This window comes from Cololabis saira, chromosome 12, assembly GCF_033807715.1.
Source record: "Cololabis saira isolate AMF1-May2022 chromosome 12, fColSai1.1, whole genome shotgun sequence".
In the NCBI taxonomy this organism is placed as follows: Eukaryota; Metazoa; Chordata; class Actinopteri; order Beloniformes; family Belonidae; genus Cololabis; species Cololabis saira.
The window spans coordinates 47,505,702-47,529,485 of NC_084598.1; the positions used below are offsets into that span (position 1 = coordinate 47,505,702).

At 47.1% G+C, this 23,784-nt stretch overlaps 1 protein-coding gene across 1 annotated transcript; it reads left to right on the forward strand.

The window, feature by feature from the left end:
- Positions 1-16,255: 16,255 nt before the first annotated feature.
- Positions 16,256-23,422, forward strand: LOC133456450 (E3 ubiquitin-protein ligase TRIM35-like). The gene is made up of 3 exons (XM_061734925.1): positions 16,256-16,654; positions 22,983-23,097; positions 23,286-23,422. The coding sequence occupies exons 1-3, from the start codon at positions 16,379-16,381 to the stop codon at positions 23,420-23,422; spliced, it is 528 nt and encodes a 175-aa protein (XP_061590909.1). The 5' UTR covers positions 16,256-16,378.
- The last annotated feature ends 362 nt before the right edge of the window (positions 23,423-23,784 follow it).

A 23,784-nucleotide genomic window follows, 5' to 3' on the forward strand; every position in this document is an offset into this window, starting at 1 on the left:
CCACTGCTCTGTCAAGTATGTCCAAAAGTTCTTTTGGTAGCGTCTTTGCAACAAGTGCCTCTCTGTGAAGGAAGCAGTGGGTTGTTCGCATGCCTGGGTTTTGCGCTTTGGCCCTGCTAAGGAAACCTTTGGCACAGCCCATTATCGCAGCCGCACCATCAGTACAGATACTGATACAGATCTTCCAACTCAATCCTCCCTTTTCAAGATACTCAGTTGTCACACGATAAATTTCCTCTCCTGTCGTTTTGTTTGGCAGCACTTTGCAAAATAAAAAATTATCTCTGATACGGTCCCCATCCACAAACCAAACATTTGCCAAGTGCTGAGCATGCCCACTCACGTCTGTTGACTCATCAAGTTGTAACGAAAAATGTCCACTTTCCTTTATTTTATCCAAAACGACATCTTCAATATCCACAGACATGTCATTTATTGGTCTCCCAGTTGTACAATACGACAGCAGGACCTTTGCTATTTCTTTTGCAGCTTATGGGCCAAGCATTTTGTTCACAATTGCTGTACATGCTGGCATTATTACAGTCTCAGCAATTGTGTGGGGCTTCTTTGCTTTAGCTACGGTTTCAGCTACGAGGTAGCTGGCTTCGAGTGCCTTCTCTGAGACTTTGGCAGACTTTATCATAACTTGTTCTTGGCGGCTTTGTTGACTTTTCATCCGAACAAAATATTCGGCAGGCTTGTTGGCAAGTGATGGATGATCTTTTTTTAGATATGTTTCAAGTTTGTTCGGAACCATTGATTCATTTGCCAATTTCATGCCACATACCAGATACAAAGGGAGAGGGCATGTTCCATCGCCAGTACTGATGAATCCATAATTAAGGTAGTGCTCCTTGTATTGTCTCTTTTTAGCCTTACTGCTAGCATCTACCTTCGCTACCTTTGGTGCAGACTGAGAGCTGCTGGATGAAGGTTTGCATGAAGAAGTAGGCTCCTTCGGTTCACAGTCAATGATGTTCGGTTCCTGTGGGGCTTTTCTTTTTAGAAAACGATCCATGATGCTGCTAAATAGTTCTCTTTGCTATATGTGAAATCAAATTCCAGCGGTTAAATGATAAAATGACATAAGCTAACTGCACAGGTCACGCTAACCTTATGCTGACCCCGTACTGACGTTACTATTTTGGCAGACATCTCTATCTGCTCTACACCACCACCTAGTGGCAGACTTCTCTATCTGCTCTATACCACCACCTAGTGGCAGACTCCTCTATCTGCTCTACACCAACACCTAGTGGCAGACTTCTCTATCTGCTCTATACCACCACCTAGTGGCAGACTTCTATATCTGCTCTACACCACCTAGTGGCAGACTTCTATATCTGCTCTACACCACCTAGTGGCAGACTTCTCTATCTGCTCTACACCACCTAGTGACAGACTTCTCTATCTGCTCTACACCACCTAGTGGCAGACTTCTCTATCTGCTCTATACCACCACCTAGTGGCAGACTTCTCTATCTGCTCTATACCACCACCTAGTGGCAGACTTCTCTATCTGCTCTACACCACCACCTAGTGGCAGACTTCTCTATCTGCTCTACACCACCACCTAGTGGCAGACTTCTCTATCTGCTCTATACCACCACCTAGTGGCAGACTTCTCTATCTGCTCTATACCACCACCTAGTGGCAGACTTCTCTATCTGCTCTATACCACCACCTAGTGGCAGACTTCTCTATCTGCTCTACACCACCTAGTGGCAGACTTCTCTATCTGCTCTACACCACCTAGTGGCAGACTTCTCTATCTGCTCTACACCACCACCTAGTGGCAGACTTCTCTATCTGCTCTATACCACCACCTAGTGGCAGACTTCTCTATCTGCTCTACACCACCACCTAGTGGCAGACTTCTCTATCTGCTCTATACCACCACCTAGTGGCAGACTCCTCTATCTGCTCTATACCACCACCTAGTGGCAGACTTCTCTATCTGCTCTACACCACCACCTAGTGGCAGACTTCTCTATCTGCTCTACACCACCACCTAGTGGCAGACTCCTCTATCTGCTCTATACCACCACCTAGTGGCAGACTCCTCTATCTGCTCTATACCACCACCTAGTGGCAGACTCCTCTATCTGCTCTATACCACCACCTAGTGGCAGACTTCTCTATCTGCTCTATACCACCACCTAGTGGCAGACTCCTCTATCTGCTCTACACCACCTAGTGGCAGACATCTCTATCTGCTCTACACCACCACCTAGTGGCAGACTTCTCTATCTGCTCTATACCACCACCTAGTGGCAGACTTCTCTATCTGCTCTATACCACCACCTAGTGGCAGACTTCTCTATCTGCTCTACACCACCACCTAGTGGCAGACTCCTCTATCTGCTCTATACCACCACCTAGTGGCAGACTCCTCTATCTGCTCTACACCACCTAGTGGCAGACATCTCTATCTGCTCTACACCACCACCTAGTGGCAGACTTCTCTATCTGCTCTATACCACCACCTAGTGGCAGACTTCTCTATCTGCTCTATACCACCACCTAGTGGCAGACTTCTCTATCTGCTCTACACCACCACCTAGTGGCAGACTTCTCTATCTGCTCTACACCACCACCTAGTGGCAGACTTCTCTATCTGCTCTATACCACCACCTAGTGGCAGACTTCTCTATCTGCTCTATACCACCACCTAGTGGCAGACTTCTCTATCTGCTCTATACCACCACCTAGTGGCAGACTTCTCTATCTGCTCTATACCACCTAGTGGCAGACTTCTCTATCTGCTCTATACCACCTAGTGGCAGACTCCTCTATCTGCTCTATACCACCACCTAGTGGCAGACTTCTCTATCTGCTCTACACCACCTAGTGGCAGACTTCTCTATCTGCTCTACACCACCTAGTGGCAGACTTCTCTATCTGCTCTATACCACCACCTAGTGGCAGACTTCTCTATCTGCTCTACACCACCACCTAGTGGCAGACCTCTCTATCTGCTCTATACCACCTAGTGGCAGACTTCTCTATCTGCTCTACACCACCTAGTGGCAGACTTCTCTATCTGCTCTACACCACCACCTAGTGGCAGACTTCTCTATCTGCTCTATACCACCACCTAGTGGCAGACTTCTCTATCTGCTCTACACCACCACCTAGTGGCAGACTTCTCTATCTGCTCTATACCACCTAGTGGCAGACTTCTCTATCTGCTCTACACCACCTAGTGGCAGACTTCTCTATCTGCTCTATACCACCACCTAGTGGCAGACTTCTCTATCTGCTCTACACCACCTAGTGGCAGACTTCTCTATCTGCTCTACACCACCTAGTGGCAGACTTCTCTATCTGCTCTACACCACCTAGTGGCAGACTTCTCTATCTGCTCTATACCACCACCTAGTGGCAGACTTCTCTATCTGCTCTATACCACCACCTAGTGGCAGACTTCTCTATCTGCTCTATACCACCTAGTGGCAGACTCCTCTATCTGCTCAATACCACCACCTAGTGGCAGACTTCTTTATCTGCTCTATACCACCACCTAGTGGCAGACTTCTCTATCTGCTCTATACCACCACCTAGTGGCAGACTTCTCTATCTGCTCTACACCACCTAGTGGCAGACTCCTCTATCTGCTCTACACCACCACCTAGTGGCAGACTTCTCTATCTGCTCTATACCACCACCTAGTGGCAGACTTCTCTATCTGCTCTACACCACCACCTAGTGGCAGACTCCTCTATCTGCTCTATACCACCTAGTGGCAGACTTCTCTATCTGCTCTACACCACCTAGTGGCAGACTTCTCTATCTGCTCTACACCACCTAGTGGCAGACTTCTCTATCTGTTCTACACCACCACCTAGTGGCAGACTTCTCTATCTGCTCTACACCACCACCTAGTGGCAGACTTCTCTATCTGCTCTATACCACCACCTAGTGGCATACTTCTCTATCTGCTCTACACCACCACCTAGTGGCAGACTTCTCTATCTGCTCTACACCACCACCTAGTGGCAGACTTCTCTATCTGCTCTATACCACCACCTAGTGGCAGACTTCTCTATCTGCTCTACACCACCACCTAGTGGCAGACTTCTCTATCTGCTCTATACCACCACCTAGTGGCAGACTCCTCTATCTGCTCTACACCACCTAGTGGCAGACTTCTCTATCTGCTCTATACCACCACCTAGTGGCAGACTCCTCTATCTGCTCTATACCACCACCTAGTGGCAGACTTCTCTATCTGCTCTACACCACCACCTAGTGGCAGACTCCTCTATCTGCTCTACACCACCACCTAGTGGCAGACTTCTCTATCTGCTCTATACCACCTAGTGGCAGACTTCTCTATCTGCTCTATACCACCACCTAGTGGCAGACTTCTCTATCTGCTCTACACCACCTAGTGGCAGACTTCTCTATCTGCTCTACACCACCACCTAGTGGCAGACTCCTCTATCTGCTCTATACCACCACCTAGTGGCAGACTTCTCTATCTGCTCTACACCACCTAGTGGCAGACTTCTCTATCTGCTCTATACCACCACCTAGTGGCAGACTCCTCTATCTGCTCTATACCACCACCTAGTGGCAGACTCCTCTGTCTGCTCTATACCACCACCTAGTGGCAGACTTCTCTATCTGCTCTACACCACCTAGTGGCAGACTTCTCTATCTGCTCTATACCACCACCTAGTGGCAGACTTCTCTATCTGCTCTATACCACCTAGTGGCAGACTTATCTATCTGCTCTACACCACCTAGTGACAGACTTCTCTATCTGCTCTATACCACCACCTAGTGGCAGACTTCTCTATCTGCTCTATACCACCACCTAGTGGCAGACTTCTCTATCTGCTCTACACCACCTAGTGGCAGACTTCTCTATCTGCTCTACACCACCACCTAGTGGCAGACTTCTCTATCTGCTCTACACCACCTAGTGGCAGACTTCTCTATCTGCTCTATACCACCACCTAGTGGCAGACTTCTCTATCTGCTCTATACCACCACCTAGTGGCAGACTCCTCTATCTGCTCTATACCACCTAGTGGCAGACTTCTCTATCTGCTCTATACCACCACCTAGTGGCAGACTTCTCTATCTGCTCTATACCACCACCTAGTGGCAGACTTCTCTATCTGCTCTATACCACCTAGTGGCAGACTTCTCTATCTGCTCTACACCACCACCTAGTGGCAGACTTCTCTATCTGCTCTACACCACCTAGTGGCAGACTTCTCTATCTGCTCTATACCACCACCTAGTGGCAGACTTCTCTATCTGCTCTATACCACCTAGTGGCAGACTTCTCTATCTGCTCTACACCACCACCTAGTGGCAGACTCCTCTATCTGCTCTATACCACCTAGTGGCAGACTTCTCTATCTGCTCTACACCACCACCTAGTGGCAGACTCCTCTATCTGCTCTATACCACCACCTAGTGGCAGACTTCTCTATCTGCTCTACACCACCACCTAGTGGCAGACTTCTCTATCTGCTCTACACCACCTAGTGGCAGACTCCTCTATCTGCTCTACACCACCACCTAGTGGCAGACTCCTCTATCTGCTCTACACCACCTAGTGGCAGACTCCTCTATCTGCTCTATACCACCACCTAGTGGCAGACTCCTCTATCTGCTCTACACCACCTAGTGGCAGACTTCTCTATCTGCTCTATACCACCACCTAGTGGCAGACTTCTCTATCTGCTCTACACCACCTAGTGGCAGACTTCTCTATCTGCTCTACACCACCTAGTGGCAGACTCCTCTATCTGCTCTATACCACCACCTAGTGGCAGACTTCTCTATCTACTCTATACCACCACCTAGTGGCAGACTTCTCTATCTGCTCTACACCACCTAGTGGCAGACTTCTCTATCTGCTCTACACCACCACCTAGTGGCAGACTTCTCTATCTGCTCTATACCACCACCTAGTGGCAGACTTCTTTATCTGCTCTACACCACCACCTAGTGGCAGACTTCTCTATCTGCTCTATACCACCTAGTGGCATACTTCTCTATCTGCTCTATACCACCACCTAGTGACAGACTTCTCTATCTGCTCTATACCACCTAGTGGCAGACTTCTCTATCTGCTCTATACCACCACCTAGTGACAGACTTCTCTATCTGCTCTACACCACCTAGTGGCAGACTCCTCTATCTGCTCTACACCACCACCTAGTGGCAGACTCCTCTATCTGCTCTACACCACCTAGTGGCAGACTTCTCTATCTGCTCTATACCACCACCTAGTGACAGACTTCTCTATCTGCTCTATACCACCTAGTGGCAGACTCCTCTATCTGCTCTACACCACCTAGTGGCAGACTCCTCTATCAATCAATCAAATTTTATTTATATAGCACCTTTCGTCCAGGTACATGAAATACAAGGTGCTTTGACATTTTGATTGAAAAATAAGCATAATAAACAAATAAAAACTGGGAGACCAAAAAGATAAAAACTGGGAGACCAATGCACCCTGACATACAATATAAAATATATAAAATTTATAAAGAGATAAAGGTTCAAGGATTAAGGCTAAAAAAAATAAAATAAAAAAAATAAATAAATAAATAATCAGTCCAAAACAATAAAAATAGTAAAAACATTATAAGAGATAGATAAATAAATAAAACAGATACCTTTAAAAAAAAAATGTAAACGGAATAAAACTAAAACTATAAAATGTGATGCTACATAAAAGCCAGACCAAAGAGATGAGTTTTTAATCTACGTTTAAAAATGTCCACATTTCCAGCTCCTCTCAGATCCTCCGGCAGGCTGTTCCACAGTTTTGGAGCAAAGTGGTTAAAAGCAGCATCACCAAATCTTTTAGTTCTACTCTGTGGAACAGCTAGAAAAGAAGAGCCAGAGGATCTATCTGCTCTACACCACCACCTAGTGGCAGACTTCTCTATCTGCTCTATACCACCTAGTGGCAGACTTCTCTATCTGCTCTACACCACCACCTAGTGGTAGACTTCTCTATCTGCTCTACACCACCTAGTGGCAGACTTCTCTATCTGCTCTATACCACCACCTAGTGGCAGACTTCTCTATCTGCTCTACACCACCTAGTGGCAGACTTCTCTATCTGCTCTACACCACCACCTAGTGGCAGACTTCTCTATCTGCTCTATACCACCTAGTGGCAGACTTCTCTATCTGCTCTATTCCACCTAGTGGCAGACTTCTCTATCTGCTCTATACCACCACCTAGTGGCAGACTCCTCTATCTGCTCTATACCACCACCTAGTGGCAGACTTCTCTATCTGCTCTATACCACCTAGTGGCAGACTTCTCTATCTGCTCTATACCACCACCTAGTGGTAGACTTCTCTATCTGCTCTATACCACCACCTAGTGGCAGACTCCTCTATCTGCTCTATACCACCTAGTGGCAGACTTCTCTATCTGCTCTATACCACCACCTAGTGGCAGACTCCTCTATCTGCTCTATACCACCACCTAGTGGCAGACTTCTCTATCTGCTCTACACCACCTAGTGGCAGACTTCTCTATCTGCTCTATACCACCACCTAGTGGCAGACTTCTCTATCTGCTCTATACCACCTAGTGGCAGACTTCTCTATCTGCTCTACACCACCTAGTGGCAGACTACTCTATCTGCTCTACACCACCACCTAGTGGCAGACTTCTCTATCTGCTCTATACCACCTAGTGGCAGACTTCTCTATCTGCTCTATACCACCACCTAGTGGCAGACTTCTCTATCTGCTCTATACCACCACCTAGTGGCAGACTTCTCTATCTGCTCTATACCACCACCTAGTGGCAGACTTCTCTATCTGCTCTATACCACCACCTAGTGGCAGACTTCTCTATCTGCTCTATACCACCACCTAGTGGCAGACTTCTCTATCTGCTCTACACCACCTAGTGGCAGACTACTCTATCTGCTCTACACCACCACCTAGTGGCAGACTTCTCTATCTGCTCTATACCACCTAGTGGCAGACTTCTCTATCTGCTCTATACCACCACCTAGTGGCAGACTTCTCTATCTGCTCTATACCACCACCTAGTGGCAGACTTCTCTATCTGCTCTACACCACCACCTAGTGGCAGACTTCTCTATCTGCTCTACACCACCACCTAGTGGCAGACTTCTCTATCTGCTCTACACCACCACCTAGTGGCAGACTTCTCTATCTGCTCTACACCACCACCTAGTGGCAGACTTCTCTATCTGCTCTACACCACCTAGTGGCAGACTTCTCTATCTGCTCTATACCACCACCTAGTGGCAGACTTCTCTATCTGCTCTATACCACCACCTAGTGGCAGACTTCTCTATCTGCTCTATACCACCACCTAGTGGCAGACTCCTCTATCTGCTCTACACCACCACCTAGTGGCAGACTTCTCTATCTGTTCTACACCACCTAGTGGCAGACTTCTCTATCTGCTCTATACCACCACCTAGTGGCAGACTTCTCTATCTGCTCTATACCACCTAGTGGCAGACTTCTCTATCTGCTCTACACCACCTAGTGGCAGACTTCTCTATCTGCTCTATACCACCACCTAGTGGCAGACTTCTCTATCTGCTCTACACCACCTAGTGGCAGACTTCTCTATCTGCTCTACACCACCACCTAGTGGCAGACTTCTCTATCTGTTCTACACCACCTAGTGGCAGACTTCTCTATCTGCTCTATACCACCACCTAGTGGCAGACTTCTCTATCTGCTCTATACCACCTAGTGGCAGACTTCTCTATCTGCTCTACACCACCTAGTGGCAGACTTCTCTATCTGCTCTATACCACCACCTAGTGGCAGACTTCTCTATCTGCTCTACACCACCTAGTGGCAGACTTCTCTATCTGCTCTACACCACCTAGTGGCAGACTTCTCTATCTGCTCTACACCACCACCTAGTGGCAGACTTCTCTATCTGCTCTATTCCACCTAGTGGCAGACTTCTCTATCTGCTCTATACCACCACCTAGTGGCAGACTCCTCTATCTGCTCTACACCACCTAGTGGCAGACTTCTCTATCTGCTCTACACCACCACCTAGTGGCAGACTTCTCTATCTGCTCTATACCACCTAGTGGCAGACTTCTCTATCTGCTCTACACCACCTAGTGGCAGACTTCTCTATCTGCTCTACACCACCTAGTGGCAGACTCCTCTATCTGCTCTACACCACCACCTAGTGGCAGACTTCTCTATCTGCTCTATACCACCACCTAGTGGCAGACTTCTCTATCTGCTCTATACCACCACCTAGTGGCAGACTCCTCTATCTGCTCTATACCACCTAGTGGCAGACGTCTCTATCTGCTCTACACCACCACCTAGTGGCAGACGTCTCTATCTGCTCTATACCACCACCTAGTGGCAGACTTCTCTATCTGCTCTACACCACCTAGTGGCAGACTTCTCTATCTGCTCTATACCACCACCTAGTGGCAGACTTCTCTATCTGCTCTACACCACCTAGTGGCAGACTTCTCTATCTGCTCTACACCACCTAGTGGCAGACTTCTCTATCTGCTCTACACCACCTAGTGGCAGACTTCTCTATCTGCTCTATACCACCACCTAGTGGCAGACTTCTCTATCTGCTCTATACCACCACCTAGTGGCAGACTTCTCTATCTGCTCTATACCACCTAGTGGCAGACTCCTCTATCTGCTCAATACCACCACCTAGTGGCAGACTTCTTTATCTGCTCTATACCACCACCTAGTGGCAGACTTCTCTATCTGCTCTATACCACCACCTAGTGGCAGACTTCTCTATCTGCTCTACACCACCTAGTGGCAGACTCCTCTATCTGCTCTACACCACCACCTAGTGGCAGACTTCTCTATCTGCTCTATACCACCACCTAGTGGCAGACTTCTCTATCTGCTCTACACCACCACCTAGTGGCAGACTCCTCTATCTGCTCTATACCACCTAGTGGCAGACTTCTCTATCTGCTCTACACCACCTAGTGGCAGACTTCTCTATCTGCTCTACACCACCTAGTGGCAGACTTCTCTATCTGTTCTACACCACCACCTAGTGGCAGACTTCTCTATCTGCTCTACACCACCACCTAGTGGCAGACTTCTCTATCTGCTCTATACCACCACCTAGTGGCATACTTCTCTATCTGCTCTACACCACCACCTAGTGGCAGACTTCTCTATCTGCTCTACACCACCACCTAGTGGCAGACTTCTCTATCTGCTCTATACCACCACCTAGTGGCAGACTTCTCTATCTGCTCTACACCACCACCTAGTGGCAGACTTCTCTATCTGCTCTATACCACCACCTAGTGGCAGACTCCTCTATCTGCTCTACACCACCTAGTGGCAGACTTCTCTATCTGCTCTATACCACCACCTAGTGGCAGACTCCTCTATCTGCTCTATACCACCACCTAGTGGCAGACTTCTCTATCTGCTCTACACCACCACCTAGTGGCAGACTCCTCTATCTGCTCTACACCACCACCTAGTGGCAGACTTCTCTATCTGCTCTATACCACCTAGTGGCAGACTTCTCTATCTGCTCTATACCACCACCTAGTGGCAGACTTCTCTATCTGCTCTACACCACCTAGTGGCAGACTTCTCTATCTGCTCTACACCACCACCTAGTGGCAGACTCCTCTATCTGCTCTATACCACCACCTAGTGGCAGACTTCTCTATCTGCTCTACACCACCTAGTGGCAGACTTCTCTATCTGCTCTATACCACCACCTAGTGGCAGACTCCTCTATCTGCTCTATACCACCACCTAGTGGCAGACTCCTCTGTCTGCTCTATACCACCACCTAGTGGCAGACTTCTCTATCTGCTCTACACCACCTAGTGGCAGACTTCTCTATCTGCTCTATACCACCACCTAGTGGCAGACTTCTCTATCTGCTCTATACCACCTAGTGGCAGACTTATCTATCTGCTCTACACCACCTAGTGACAGACTTCTCTATCTGCTCTATACCACCACCTAGTGGCAGACTTCTCTATCTGCTCTATACCACCACCTAGTGGCAGACTTCTCTATCTGCTCTACACCACCTAGTGGCAGACTTCTCTATCTGCTCTACACCACCACCTAGTGGCAGACTTCTCTATCTGCTCTACACCACCTAGTGGCAGACTTCTCTATCTGCTCTATACCACCACCTAGTGGCAGACTTCTCTATCTGCTCTATACCACCACCTAGTGGCAGACTCCTCTATCTGCTCTATACCACCTAGTGGCAGACTTCTCTATCTGCTCTATACCACCACCTAGTGGCAGACTTCTCTATCTGCTCTATACCACCACCTAGTGGCAGACTTCTCTATCTGCTCTATACCACCTAGTGGCAGACTTCTCTATCTGCTCTACACCACCACCTAGTGGCAGACTTCTCTATCTGCTCTACACCACCTAGTGGCAGACTTCTCTATCTGCTCTATACCACCACCTAGTGGCAGACTTCTCTATCTGCTCTATACCACCTAGTGGCAGACTTCTCTATCTGCTCTACACCACCACCTAGTGGCAGACTCCTCTATCTGCTCTATACCACCTAGTGGCAGACTTCTCTATCTGCTCTACACCACCACCTAGTGGCAGACTCCTCTATCTGCTCTATACCACCACCTAGTGGCAGACTTCTCTATCTGCTCTACACCACCACCTAGTGGCAGACTTCTCTATCTGCTCTACACCACCTAGTGGCAGACTCCTCTATCTGCTCTACACCACCACCTAGTGGCAGACTCCTCTATCTGCTCTACACCACCTAGTGGCAGACTCCTCTATCTGCTCTATACCACCACCTAGTGGCAGACTCCTCTATCTGCTCTACACCACCTAGTGGCAGACTTCTCTATCTGCTCTATACCACCACCTAGTGGCAGACTTCTCTATCTGCTCTACACCACCTAGTGGCAGACTTCTCTATCTGCTCTACACCACCTAGTGGCAGACTCCTCTATCTGCTCTATACCACCACCTAGTGGCAGACTTCTCTATCTACTCTATACCACCACCTAGTGGCAGACTTCTCTATCTGCTCTACACCACCTAGTGGCAGACTTCTCTATCTGCTCTACACCACCACCTAGTGGCAGACTTCTCTATCTGCTCTATACCACCACCTAGTGGCAGACTTCTTTATCTGCTCTACACCACCACCTAGTGGCAGACTTCTCTATCTGCTCTATACCACCTAGTGGCATACTTCTCTATCTGCTCTATACCACCACCTAGTGACAGACTTCTCTATCTGCTCTATACCACCTAGTGGCAGACTTCTCTATCTGCTCTATACCACCACCTAGTGACAGACTTCTCTATCTGCTCTACACCACCTAGTGGCAGACTCCTCTATCTGCTCTACACCACCACCTAGTGGCAGACTCCTCTATCTGCTCTACACCACCTAGTGGCAGACTTCTCTATCTGCTCTATACCACCACCTAGTGACAGACTTCTCTATCTGCTCTATACCACCTAGTGGCAGACTCCTCTATCTGCTCTACACCACCTAGTGGCAGACTCCTCTATCAATCAATCAAATTTTATTTATATAGCACCTTTCGTCCAGGTACATGAAATACAAGGTGCTTTGACATTTTGATTGAAAAATAAGCATAATAAACAAATAAAAACTGGGAGACCAAAAAGATAAAAACTGGGAGACCAATGCACCCTGACATACAATATAAAATATATAAAATTTATAAAGAGATAAAGGTTCAAGGATTAAGGCTAAAAAAAATAAAATAAAAAAAATAAATAAATAAATAATCAGTCCAAAACAATAAAAATAGTAAAAACATTATAAGAGATAGATAAATAAATAAAACAGATACCTTTAAAAAAAAAATGTAAACGGAATAAAACTAAAACTATAAAATGTGATGCTACATAAAAGCCAGACCAAAGAGATGAGTTTTTAATCTACGTTTAAAAATGTCCACATTTCCAGCTCCTCTCAGATCCTCCGGCAGGCTGTTCCACAGTTTTGGAGCAAAGTGGTTAAAAGCAGCATCACCAAATCTTTTAGTTCTACTCTGTGGAACAGCTAGAAAAGAAGAGCCAGAGGATCTATCTGCTCTACACCACCACCTAGTGGCAGACTTCTCTATCTGCTCTATACCACCTAGTGGCAGACTTCTCTATCTGCTCTACACCACCACCTAGTGGTAGACTTCTCTATCTGCTCTACACCACCTAGTGGCAGACTTCTCTATCTGCTCTATACCACCACCTAGTGGCAGACTTCTCTATCTGCTCTACACCACCTAGTGGCAGACTTCTCTATCTGCTCTACACCACCACCTAGTGGCAGACTTCTCTATCTGCTCTATACCACCTAGTGGCAGACTTCTCTATCTGCTCTATTCCACCTAGTGGCAGACTTCTCTATCTGCTCTATACCACCACCTAGTGGCAGACTCCTCTATCTGCTCTATACCACCACCTAGTGGCAGACTTCTCTATCTGCTCTATACCACCTAGTGGCAGACTTCTCTATCTGCTCTATACCACCACCTAGTGGTAGACTTCTCTATCTGCTCTATACCACCACCTAGTGGCAGACTCCTCTATCTGCTCTATACCACCTAGTGGCAGACTTCTCTATCTGCTCTATACCACCACCTAGTGGCAGACTCCTCTATCTGCTCTATACCACCACCTAGTGGCAGACTTCTCTATCTGCTCTACACCACCTAGTGGCAGACTTCTCTATCTGCTCTATACCACCACCTAGTGGCAGACTTCTCTATCTGCTCTATACCACCTAGTGGCAGACTTCTCTATCTGCTCTACACCACCTAGTGGCAGACTACTCTATCTGCTCTACACCACCACCTAGTGGCAGACTTCTCTATCTGCTCTATACCACCTAGTGGCAGACTTCTCTATCTGCTCTATACCACCACCTAGTGGCAGACTTCTCTATCTGCTCTATACCACCACCTAGTGGCAGACTTCTCTATCTGCTCTATACCACCACCTAGTGGCAGACTTCTCTATCTGCTCTATACCACCACCTAGTGGCAGACTTCTCTATCTGCTCTATACCACCACCTAGTGGCAGACTTCTCTATCTGCTCTACACCACCTAGTGGCAGACTACTCTATCTGCTCTACACCACCACCTAGTGGCAGACTTCTCTATCTGCTCTATACCACCTAGTGGCAGACTTCTCTATCTGCTCTATACCACCACCTAGTGGCAGACTTCTCTATCTGCTCTATACCACCACCTAGTGGCAGACTTCTCTATCTGCTCTACACCACCACCTAGTGGCAGACTTCTCTATCTGCTCTACACCACCACCTAGTGGCAGACTTCTCTATCTGCTCTACACCACCACCTAGTGGCAGACTTCTCTATCTGCTCTACACCACCACCTAGTGGCAGACTTCTCTATCTGCTCTACACCACCTAGTGGCAGACTTCTCTATCTGCTCTATACCACCACCTAGTGGCAGACTTCTCTATCTGCTCTATACCACCACCTAGTGGCAGACTTCTCTATCTGCTCTATACCACCACCTAGTGGCAGACTCCTCTATCTGCTCTACACCACCACCTAGTGGCAGACTTCTCTATCTGTTCTACACCACCTAGTGGCAGACTTCTCTATCTGCTCTATACCACCACCTAGTGGCAGACTTCTCTATCTGCTCTATACCACCTAGTGGCAGACTTCTCTATCTGCTCTACACCACCTAGTGGCAGACTTCTCTATCTGCTCTATACCACCACCTAGTGGCAGACTTCTCTATCTGCTCTACACCACCTAGTGGCAGACTTCTCTATCTGCTCTACACCACCACCTAGTGGCAGACTTCTCTATCTGTTCTACACCACCTAGTGGCAGACTTCTCTATCTGCTCTATACCACCACCTAGTGGCAGACTTCTCTATCTGCTCTATACCACCTAGTGGCAGACTTCTCTATCTGCTCTACACCACCTAGTGGCAGACTTCTCTATCTGCTCTATACCACCACCTAGTGGCAGACTTCTCTATCTGCTCTACACCACCTAGTGGCAGACTTCTCTATCTGCTCTACACCACCTAGTGGCAGACTTCTCTATCTGCTCTACACCACCACCTAGTGGCAGACTTCTCTATCTGCTCTATTCCACCTAGTGGCAGACTTCTCTATCTGCTCTATACCACCACCTAGTGGCAGACTCCTCTATCTGCTCTACACCACCTAGTGGCAGACTTCTCTATCTGCTCTACACCACCACCTAGTGGCAGACTTCTCTATCTGCTCTATACCACCTAGTGGCAGACTTCTCTATCTGCTCTACACCACCTAGTGGCAGACTTCTCTATCTGCTCTACACCACCTAGTGGCAGACTCCTCTATCTGCTCTACACCACCACCTAGTGGCAGACTTCTCTATCTGCTCTATACCACCACCTAGTGGCAGACTTCTCTATCTACTCTATACCACCTAGTGGCAGACTTCTCTATCTGCTCTATACCACCTAGTGGCAGACGTCTCTATCTGCTCTACACCACCACCTAGTGGCAGACGTCTCTATCTGCTCTATACCACCACCTAGTGGCAGACTAGTCATAGTTGCAGCTATAGAGCAAGACTATAATAGTTAGTCTCAAATATAGCTTGGTGGTAGATATGCTGCTATAGGCCTATGCTGCAGGGGGCACCGACATGATCCGCTGGGCGGTGCCTCTCACCCTTCTTCTCCTCTCCTCTTCCCTTCCTCTCTTCTACATTACCATTTTTATTTATTATAAATATCTCATAGCTATCATTTTTGTCCATCGTTCCTGTAGTTTCTTGTGCCGGCCCCCCTTTTTTCTCTTTTGTGCATGTTTGCAGGCCGGAGCTTTAGGAGCTGCTGGCCTGAATTTTTGAATTTTCTGGATATCTTAAACGGTCTAGGAGTTACGGTCATTTGAAGTTCACCTGCCAAATCCTGTCAGCGCTGACATGATCAGAATACGAGGGTTTGTTGTGTTTGAGTCAGTGAAGTTTTTCTAAACTTTTAGATTTATGCAAAACATACAGAGGGGCAATTATTTTGTTAATTGTTTTTCTTTTTAAAAAGAAAAACAACAATACAAAGATAGAAAAAAGTACATTCAAGTGACTTGATTGTATTTCTGAATAACAAGTCAAACTGCGCCCCCTGCTGATAAGAACATGTAAATCTGTCTGCTGATGTCAGTAAGGTGAAACTGAAAGGTCATTTGGTATTTTTAACCTGACTGAATGGAGCTGAGACGCCATTTCAGGTGGAGGTTATGAACTAAAAACCTGAAATAAAAGGACTTAAATCTGTGATTCAGAGGGACATTTAACTGGTGAGTCTACCGATTGAAGGATACTACTAAGATTTGAAAAAATGGATGAAAAAACTCTTCTTAAAGATTTCCTGAGCTGCCACGTTTGTTTAGAGACTTTCAAAGATCCGGTGTCTCTGAGCTGCAGCCACAACTTCTGTTCAAGCTGCCTGAAAAAGTTCTGGGAAGAAGCTAAAAACAGAAACTGTCCCACCTGTAAAAGAAAATCTTCTAAAGATGCTGTTGTGAACTTTTCACTGAAGGGACTTGCCGACTCTTTTGCTGGAACACAGACAGGTGGATCGTCTGAGACTGAAAAAGAAGAAAAGAGGGAGGAGGTTTGTAAGAAACACCCAGGAACACCTCCACTGTTCTGTAGAGACGAACAGAGAACTGTGTGTTGTTGAACCACCCCAGTGATCATGTGGACTGTTATAAAGGTTTATGAACATTTTGTGAATGTATACCGTATTCAAACGTTGAAACCCTGGTCAACCCCCCGCCCCCGGCCTGAAACTGGCTTTAATGTGCCTCATAAAATGGCGACTGTGCCATGAACTACAAATCCCAGCATGCCTTGCGGGATGGGGCCGCGCCTGAGAGCGACGCGCACCCAATCCCGAGCGAGGCACTGATGACGTCATCGCAGCGCGCGGAGATACAAAACTCCGTGCTGCACCGAGACGCTCTTCTCTTCTCTTCTCTTCAGCCAAGGATCCGGGACGCGCGTTGCTGTCCAGCAGCTTTTAAGAGCTGTGGGGGAGGGGGGGTTTCAAGGAGCCGTCGAGGCCCGCACTGACCAGGCGCAGGGTCCGATCCCAAGGTCCGATCTCAGAGCGCTGCGCTCTAGACTCTGTCTCCCTGCCTTAACGCCTTCCTTTTTTTCCCGAGCCCTGTCTTTCATCCAGGAGACCGCTCCGGGAGACAAAACCCGCCCGGAGCTCCAGCCTTTGGACCGCGAGGCCCTCGCGCAGCCCGGCGACCCAACACGGGACGAGTAGACGTTCTGAAGGGAGGAACCGGCCCCCCCGTGCGCAGCAAGGCGGTGTGCTGAGGACGCGGTCAGGACCAGAGAGCCGGTGTGAGGTTTCTCCAGCCACTGTTCACTTTTTCTGTGGAGTTAGGAAAGGAGAGAGAGACCGACCGGCCGCAGAAACTGAGGATCCCCGTCAGGAAACCCCTTGCAGGACCGAGCCGCAGGACGGAGCCTGCAGCCTCAGGTCCGGACTCCCGAGGACGCGTGAGCTGCGGTCTGGGCGATCAGTCACTGGTGTAGACCTGAATTTATGTTTAATGAAATTACTGTGTGCATATTACGGTTATTTGTTCATTTGGTGGCGCCGTTTCGCCAGTAGTCACGTTTAAAACACCGGAAGTAACACCCGGAGACCCGAGGAGGCGTGAGGTTTTGAGAGCTGGGTGTATGAGTTTAACTGGGAGTGTTACAGAGCTAAATCTGTGTTCCGAACTGAGATTACTGCATACATCACTATCATTGCTATCATTATTGTGTGTGATTATTTGGTAGTCGTTGTTTTCTGCCGTAGTCACGTTTTAAACGCTGCGTTTGCCATCCGGTCTGATCGCACGTGGCCCAAAGGGCGCGTCCATCTTTAAATACCAGAATTCCGCCATCTTTAAAAGACCACAGGAGCCCCGTTTGAACTGTAGATGTTCTGTATCTTCGTTATTATTGCTTGATTTCTTTTTTTTCATTCCATGCATTTAACGTTTATGTTTCATTTTATTGATTGTTGTTTTTCTTGTTAGTTAATGGTTTTATAATAATGTCGTGTGCCATCAGATTTATTCGGGTATTTATTTACATCCCTTTTGATACCCGTATGTAAATAAATTCTGATTGATTCTTAATGAGTGGTGGTGTTATTTCATGCAAGATTTGGTCACAAGTTGATTTGTTTAAGCAGAGCCCAGTGTTCGGATATCACGCCTTCACTGTTATTCTGTAAGATTTGCTGTTCTGCAGGATAATTCAAATCATAATGAGACTGATTTTCTGCTGTTTTAGTTATCAAATTTCTCCGGATTTAAGGCCCCCGGAGTGGTGCCCCGACGAGAATTATTATCATATTGGTCATTCAATTTGATAAATAGTCCACTTTATTAATTATTAATAATTCTTTAATAGAATCATCATTAGCCTTCGATAACTGGACAGCCAAGCTACCCGAGACGCACAACAGTGTCCTGTCTGTGAGTTTTCTCTGCACCAGAACCACAAAGTGGTTCCTGTAGAAGAAGCAGTCGGTGAGCTGAAGGAGTTGCTGAAATCTGACTTAAAGTCTCTGCAGGACAAGAGGGACAAATACAAACAAGTGGAGGAAACATATAAAGATGTGGTTCAACACTCGGAGAAGCAGCTGCTGTCCACAGAGAAGCAGATCAGAGCAGAGTTCAACAAACTCCAGCAGTTCCTGAAGGAGGAAGAGGAGTCCAGACTGGCAGCTCTGAGGGAGGAAGAGGAGCAGAAGGGGAGGAGGATCAGCGGGGAGAGGAAGAGGATCCAGGAGCAGATCTCCTCTCTGTCAGACAGCATCTCTGCTGTGGAAGAAGAGCTGCAGAAAGACGACATGACGTTCCTCAGCAGGTATAAACCCACCCGGGACAGAGCCAGAGAGCAGAGCTCAGTGTCAGATCCACGGCTGCTCTCAGGAACTCTGGTAGACTGGTAGAAGATGGCGCCGTTGTGTGTGGCTGGCCGTCTGCCCCTATTACTTTTTCTTTGTATTGTCCTGTTTTGGGCGTTTTTTGTCCATAATGTGTCACCGCTACTGGTGTATGATCGTCTGGCCCTTTTAAATATCCGCAATTCTGTGGTCAAGCTACCGATCCAGGACTTTAATGGACAGCCAAAGACGCCGCCGCCGTTGCTGGCGTCTATTCCACCGTGCATATGGCGTTCATCCATCGGGTTGCTACGCAACGGCCGACGCAGGAGACGAGGAAGGAGAGGTGGAGTAGTGTGTAGGCTGAGAGCTTACCTGGCCTCGACATCCACCCATAACTATGGTCGTCAACCCGGCTACAGCACGCAAGGCTCCACGGATTACTGCTATCGATGGCTGTTGCCGGCAGTCCCGGAGGCCGGGTATCCGCTCCCCTGTCACCGGCCCGTGAGAATCCACAGACGGGGCTGTGTGTTGGAGAATCTCCGCCCGATCGGTCGTGCCTCCCGACAATCTGACCAGTGTTTAATTCGCATGGCTCTGGTGAACACTCGGTCCATGGCTAATAAGACTTTTATCCTGAACGACTTGTTTGCCTCTTCTTCCCTGGATTTCCTTTTGTTGACGGAAACCTGGCTGAAACCAGGTGACAACAGCGCCTTCTCAGAGCTCCTCCCACCTAGGTGTTCCTTCTTCAGCTCGCCTCGACTTTCGGGTAGAGGGGGCGGGGTTGCTGCTGTGTTTAAGGACAGTTTTAAATGTCGGCTTCTCCACACAGATACTTACTCCAGTTTTGAGCTACAATTATTTGTGTTGGAGTTTGCAAGTCCTGTGTTATGCGCTGTTGTCTATCGCCCTCCCAAATATAATAAGGACTTCATTCATGAGTTTTCTGAGTTTTTAGCAGACTTTCTCCCCAAGTATGACAAACTACTGATTTGTGGGGATTTTAATATTCATGTTTGTTGTGCTCCTGATCAGTTCGCCACTGATTTTAAAAGGCTTTTAGAAACTTTTAATTTAATTCAATTAGTGGACAAACCTACACATCATCTTGGGCATACTCTTGACCTAATTATTTATTCCGGGCTGTCAATCTCCCTTTATGAGATTCCTGAGACTGCCATCTCAGATAATTTCCCCGTTATTTTTTATTTCTAGCCCCTTCACCAGTCAGCAAGCCTCTCATTCCATCCCGCCAGCGTCACATCATCACATCTTCTGCAGCTGAAGAATTTTCTGCTGCATTCAGGGACTCTCAGTTTTTTGCGTTGAATGACATGGTCCCCCCTCTTTGTCTAGATGAGTTTCTGTCCTCCTTCCACACCACTTGCTCCGGGATTTTGGACTCTGTGGCCCCTCTAAGGCAAAAAATTGCAAAGCCAAGAACAGAGCCATGGCTAAACGAAACCACACGGGTCGTTAGGCGGCGGTGCAGGCAAGCAGAACGAAAATGGAAAAAGGACAAACTACATGTGTCTCTGGAGATTCTAAGGGACTGTCTTGCTGAGTTTCAGAGAGTTGTGAGGGAGGCAAAATCTCAGTTTCTCTCTGATATCATCTCCAGAAGTGGCCACTGTTCCAGGGTGTTGTTTAGTACAATCAACTCTGTTATAACCCCACCTACCTCTCCTGTGACTGATTTCTCAACTGCTACTTGTGAGAAGTTTATCAACTTTTTTATTGATAAAGTAAACTCTGTCAGGCAGGCTACCAGCAATTATTCGAGTACGGATTTATCTGCTTCCCCGGCCCATTCCGCTGTATTGGACCACTTTCAACTGGTTTCTCTCTCCTCCCTTGCTGACATCATGAAGTCTTTGAAGCCTACTAACTGTCCTCTGGATGTTATTCCGGCCAAAATTTTAAAGAGTTCTTTTAATACTGTTGGGCCCAGTCTTGTGATGCTTATCAATGCCTGTCTTAATTTAGGAGCAGTCCCAGCTGCCTTTAAACATGCCGTGGTTAGGCCCCTTTTAAAGAAAACGCATCTTGACTCCTCAGTTTTGTCAAATTTTAGACCAGTCTCTCATTTGCCTTTTCTGTCTAAGGTTTTAGAAAAAGTTGTTTTTACCCAGTTAAGATCATTTCTGGAGAACAACTCTGTTTTTGAAAAGTTTCAGTCTGGGTTCAGGTCTCGTCACAGCACTGAGTCTGCCTTGTTAAAGGTGCACAATGATATTGCCCTGTCTGTTGATGTCAAGTGCCCTGTTGTCTTAGTGCTGCTAGATCTCACAGCGGCTTTTGATACAGTCGACCACACAGTCCTTCTGTCACGCCTGAAACATTATGTTGGCCTTCACAGCACTGTACTCAAGTGGTTTACGTCATATCTGTCAGATAGAACCTTCTCTGTTATGCTTGGTGATTCCTGCTCCTCCTGTGCCTCCCTCTCATGCGGCGTCCCGCAAGGTTCTATTCTAGGCCCACTTCTTTTTTCATTATATATGTTGCCACTTGGGTCCATTATAGCCAGACATAACTTATCATTTCATTGTTATGCAGATGATCTACAGATCTATCTGCCACTGAAGCCTAAAGTCACTAGTGCACAAAGCTCCCTGCTGGAATGCATTGCTGACATCAAACAGTGGTTGGCACGCAATTTTTTACATTTAAATGAGGACAAAACGGAGTGCATTTTGTTTGGTGACACCGTGACGGCTGACTTTGGCTCTTTGTCCGGATCTTTTAGTCCCAAAGTTAGGAATCTGGGAGTTATTTTTGATAGCTTTTTAAAATTTGACCGACAAGTGGACAATGTCGTGAGGACAAGTTTTTATCAATTGCGTCTTTTAACCAAAGTCAAAACATTTTTGAGCCGTCACGACATGGAGAGAGCTATCCATGCTCTAGTCAGCTCCAGATTGGACTATTGCAATGCACTTTATGTTGGCATTGCCCAATCCTCTTTTAGCGTCTTCAGCTGGTACAAAATGCAGCTGCCCGTCTTTTAACGAACACACCCAGACGAGAGCACATCACCCCGGTCCTCTATTCCCTTCACTGGCTGCCTGTTCGTTTTAGAGTTGATTTTAAACTTTTAATGTTTGTTTTTAAAGCTCTTAACGGTCTTGCCCCTCCTTATTTATCGGAGATTTTAACAGTGCGTGAGCCTGGCAGAGCTCTGAGGTCCTCCAACCAACGTTTGTTGGAAGTGCCCAGGTCAAAGCAGAAGCGCTGGGGTGACCGAGCCTTTTCAGTTGCCGGCCCCAGGCTCTGGAATAAGCTCCCCTGTGAATTACGCACCATCTCTGACCTTGGCCTTTTTAAATCTAAAATTAAAACTTATTTATTCAGGGTGGCTTTTAATACCCAGTAGTGTGGCGACACTTTTTATACTTGATGTTTTTATATGTTCATATGTTTTATTCTTGTTTTATTTTGTTGTATGTTATGTAAAGCACTTTGGTTCACCTTGAGGTCGATGTAAGGTGCTATACAAATAAAGTTTACATTACATTACATTACATTACGAGGCCAAACACCTGGGAAACCTGGCCTTCAGAGTCTGGGAGAAGATGGGGGACCAGGTCCACTTCAGCCCGCTGGTTCTGGACCCAAACACTGCAGCCCCCTGTCTCTATCTGTCTGCTGATCTGACCAGTGTGAGACGTGGAGATACAAACCAGCAGCTTCCTGATAATCCAGAGAGAAATAACTGCTATGCCAATGTTTTTGGTTGTGAGGGTTTGACCTCAGGGAAACTCAGCTGGGAGGTGGAGGTGGGAGATCATCCTGACTGGCAGGTTGGTTTGGTTAAAGAGTCCGTTGACAGGACGGGAGAGATACTCTCTCCTTCACCTAAATATGGAATCTGGTGTTTACGGCATCGTGATGGAAAATACAGCAATGGTGTTGAGATCGTCATGGTGGAGACGAGTCCCCGGAGGATCAGAGTGAATGCAATATGGTCATGCCACTACTTGGTATCCCATAATAATACAATTCTTACCTTCTTTATTCTTTCTGCTTGGAGGAAGAAAAGGAGGCCAAACCTGGAGACCTGATGGATTTCTTCTGCTGTTTGCTTAAGCTGTTCCAGTGTTGTGGTTGTGGTGATGATGGAAACGACAATCAACTCGTACCAGCCAGTGAGTTTCCTCGTTCCTCCAACATGTCAGACTGAAACAAAACCAAACAAGGTTTCAGGTTGTTCTCAGCTGCTCAACAGTGTGAATCAGCAACAGAGCAGACGTAGAACCATGTCAGCATCTTTAGGTGTCAGCATCATCTCAGTGAGCTGCAGCTGAAACTCTTTTCTTCCTGGTTGGTCCTTTAGGGCGAGGATCAGGCTCCAACGATGGTGGCGGCGGCGGTGGTGGTGGTGGTGGTGCTGCTGTTGTTGTTGTTGGTGATAGAAACCGTTACTTCGTACCTGCCGGTGAGTTTCCTCGTTCCTCCAACATGTCAGACTGAAACAAAACCAAACAACGTTTTAGAGATAAGATACGATAATCCTTTATTCCTCCCTCAATGGGGAAACTCACATGTTAGCAGCAGTAACTTAACACACACATGCAGGGAATGGGTACAAAAAGTAAAAAGTAAAAAATATATATAAATACGAGATATATACAGTATATACAGTACATTGCAATGGAAATAAGTAGTGCGAAAGAAAAAAAAAAGGTGCAAAATAAAGCAGGTAGAATGTGTGTGAGGTAGACAGACATATATTGCACATCTTGTTATTGTTATTTCACGGTTTCAGGTTGTTCTCAGCTGCTCAACAGTGTGAATTATCAACAGACCAGACGTAGAACCATGTCAACATCTTT

Excerpts from the sequence above, each read along its gene's own strand:
- LOC133456450 (XM_061734925.1), top strand. The coding sequence starts at position 16,379 with ATGGATGAAAAAACTCTTCTTAAAGATTTCCTGAGCTGCCACGTTTGT. Across the intron at positions 16,655-22,982 it reads AAGAAGAAAAGAGGGAGGAG|GAAGAAAAGGAGGCCAAACC; the intron begins GTTTGTAAGAAA and ends TTCTGCTTGGAG. Across the intron at positions 23,098-23,285 it reads CAATCAACTCGTACCAGCCA|GGCGAGGATCAGGCTCCAAC; the intron begins GTGAGTTTCCTC and ends TTGGTCCTTTAG.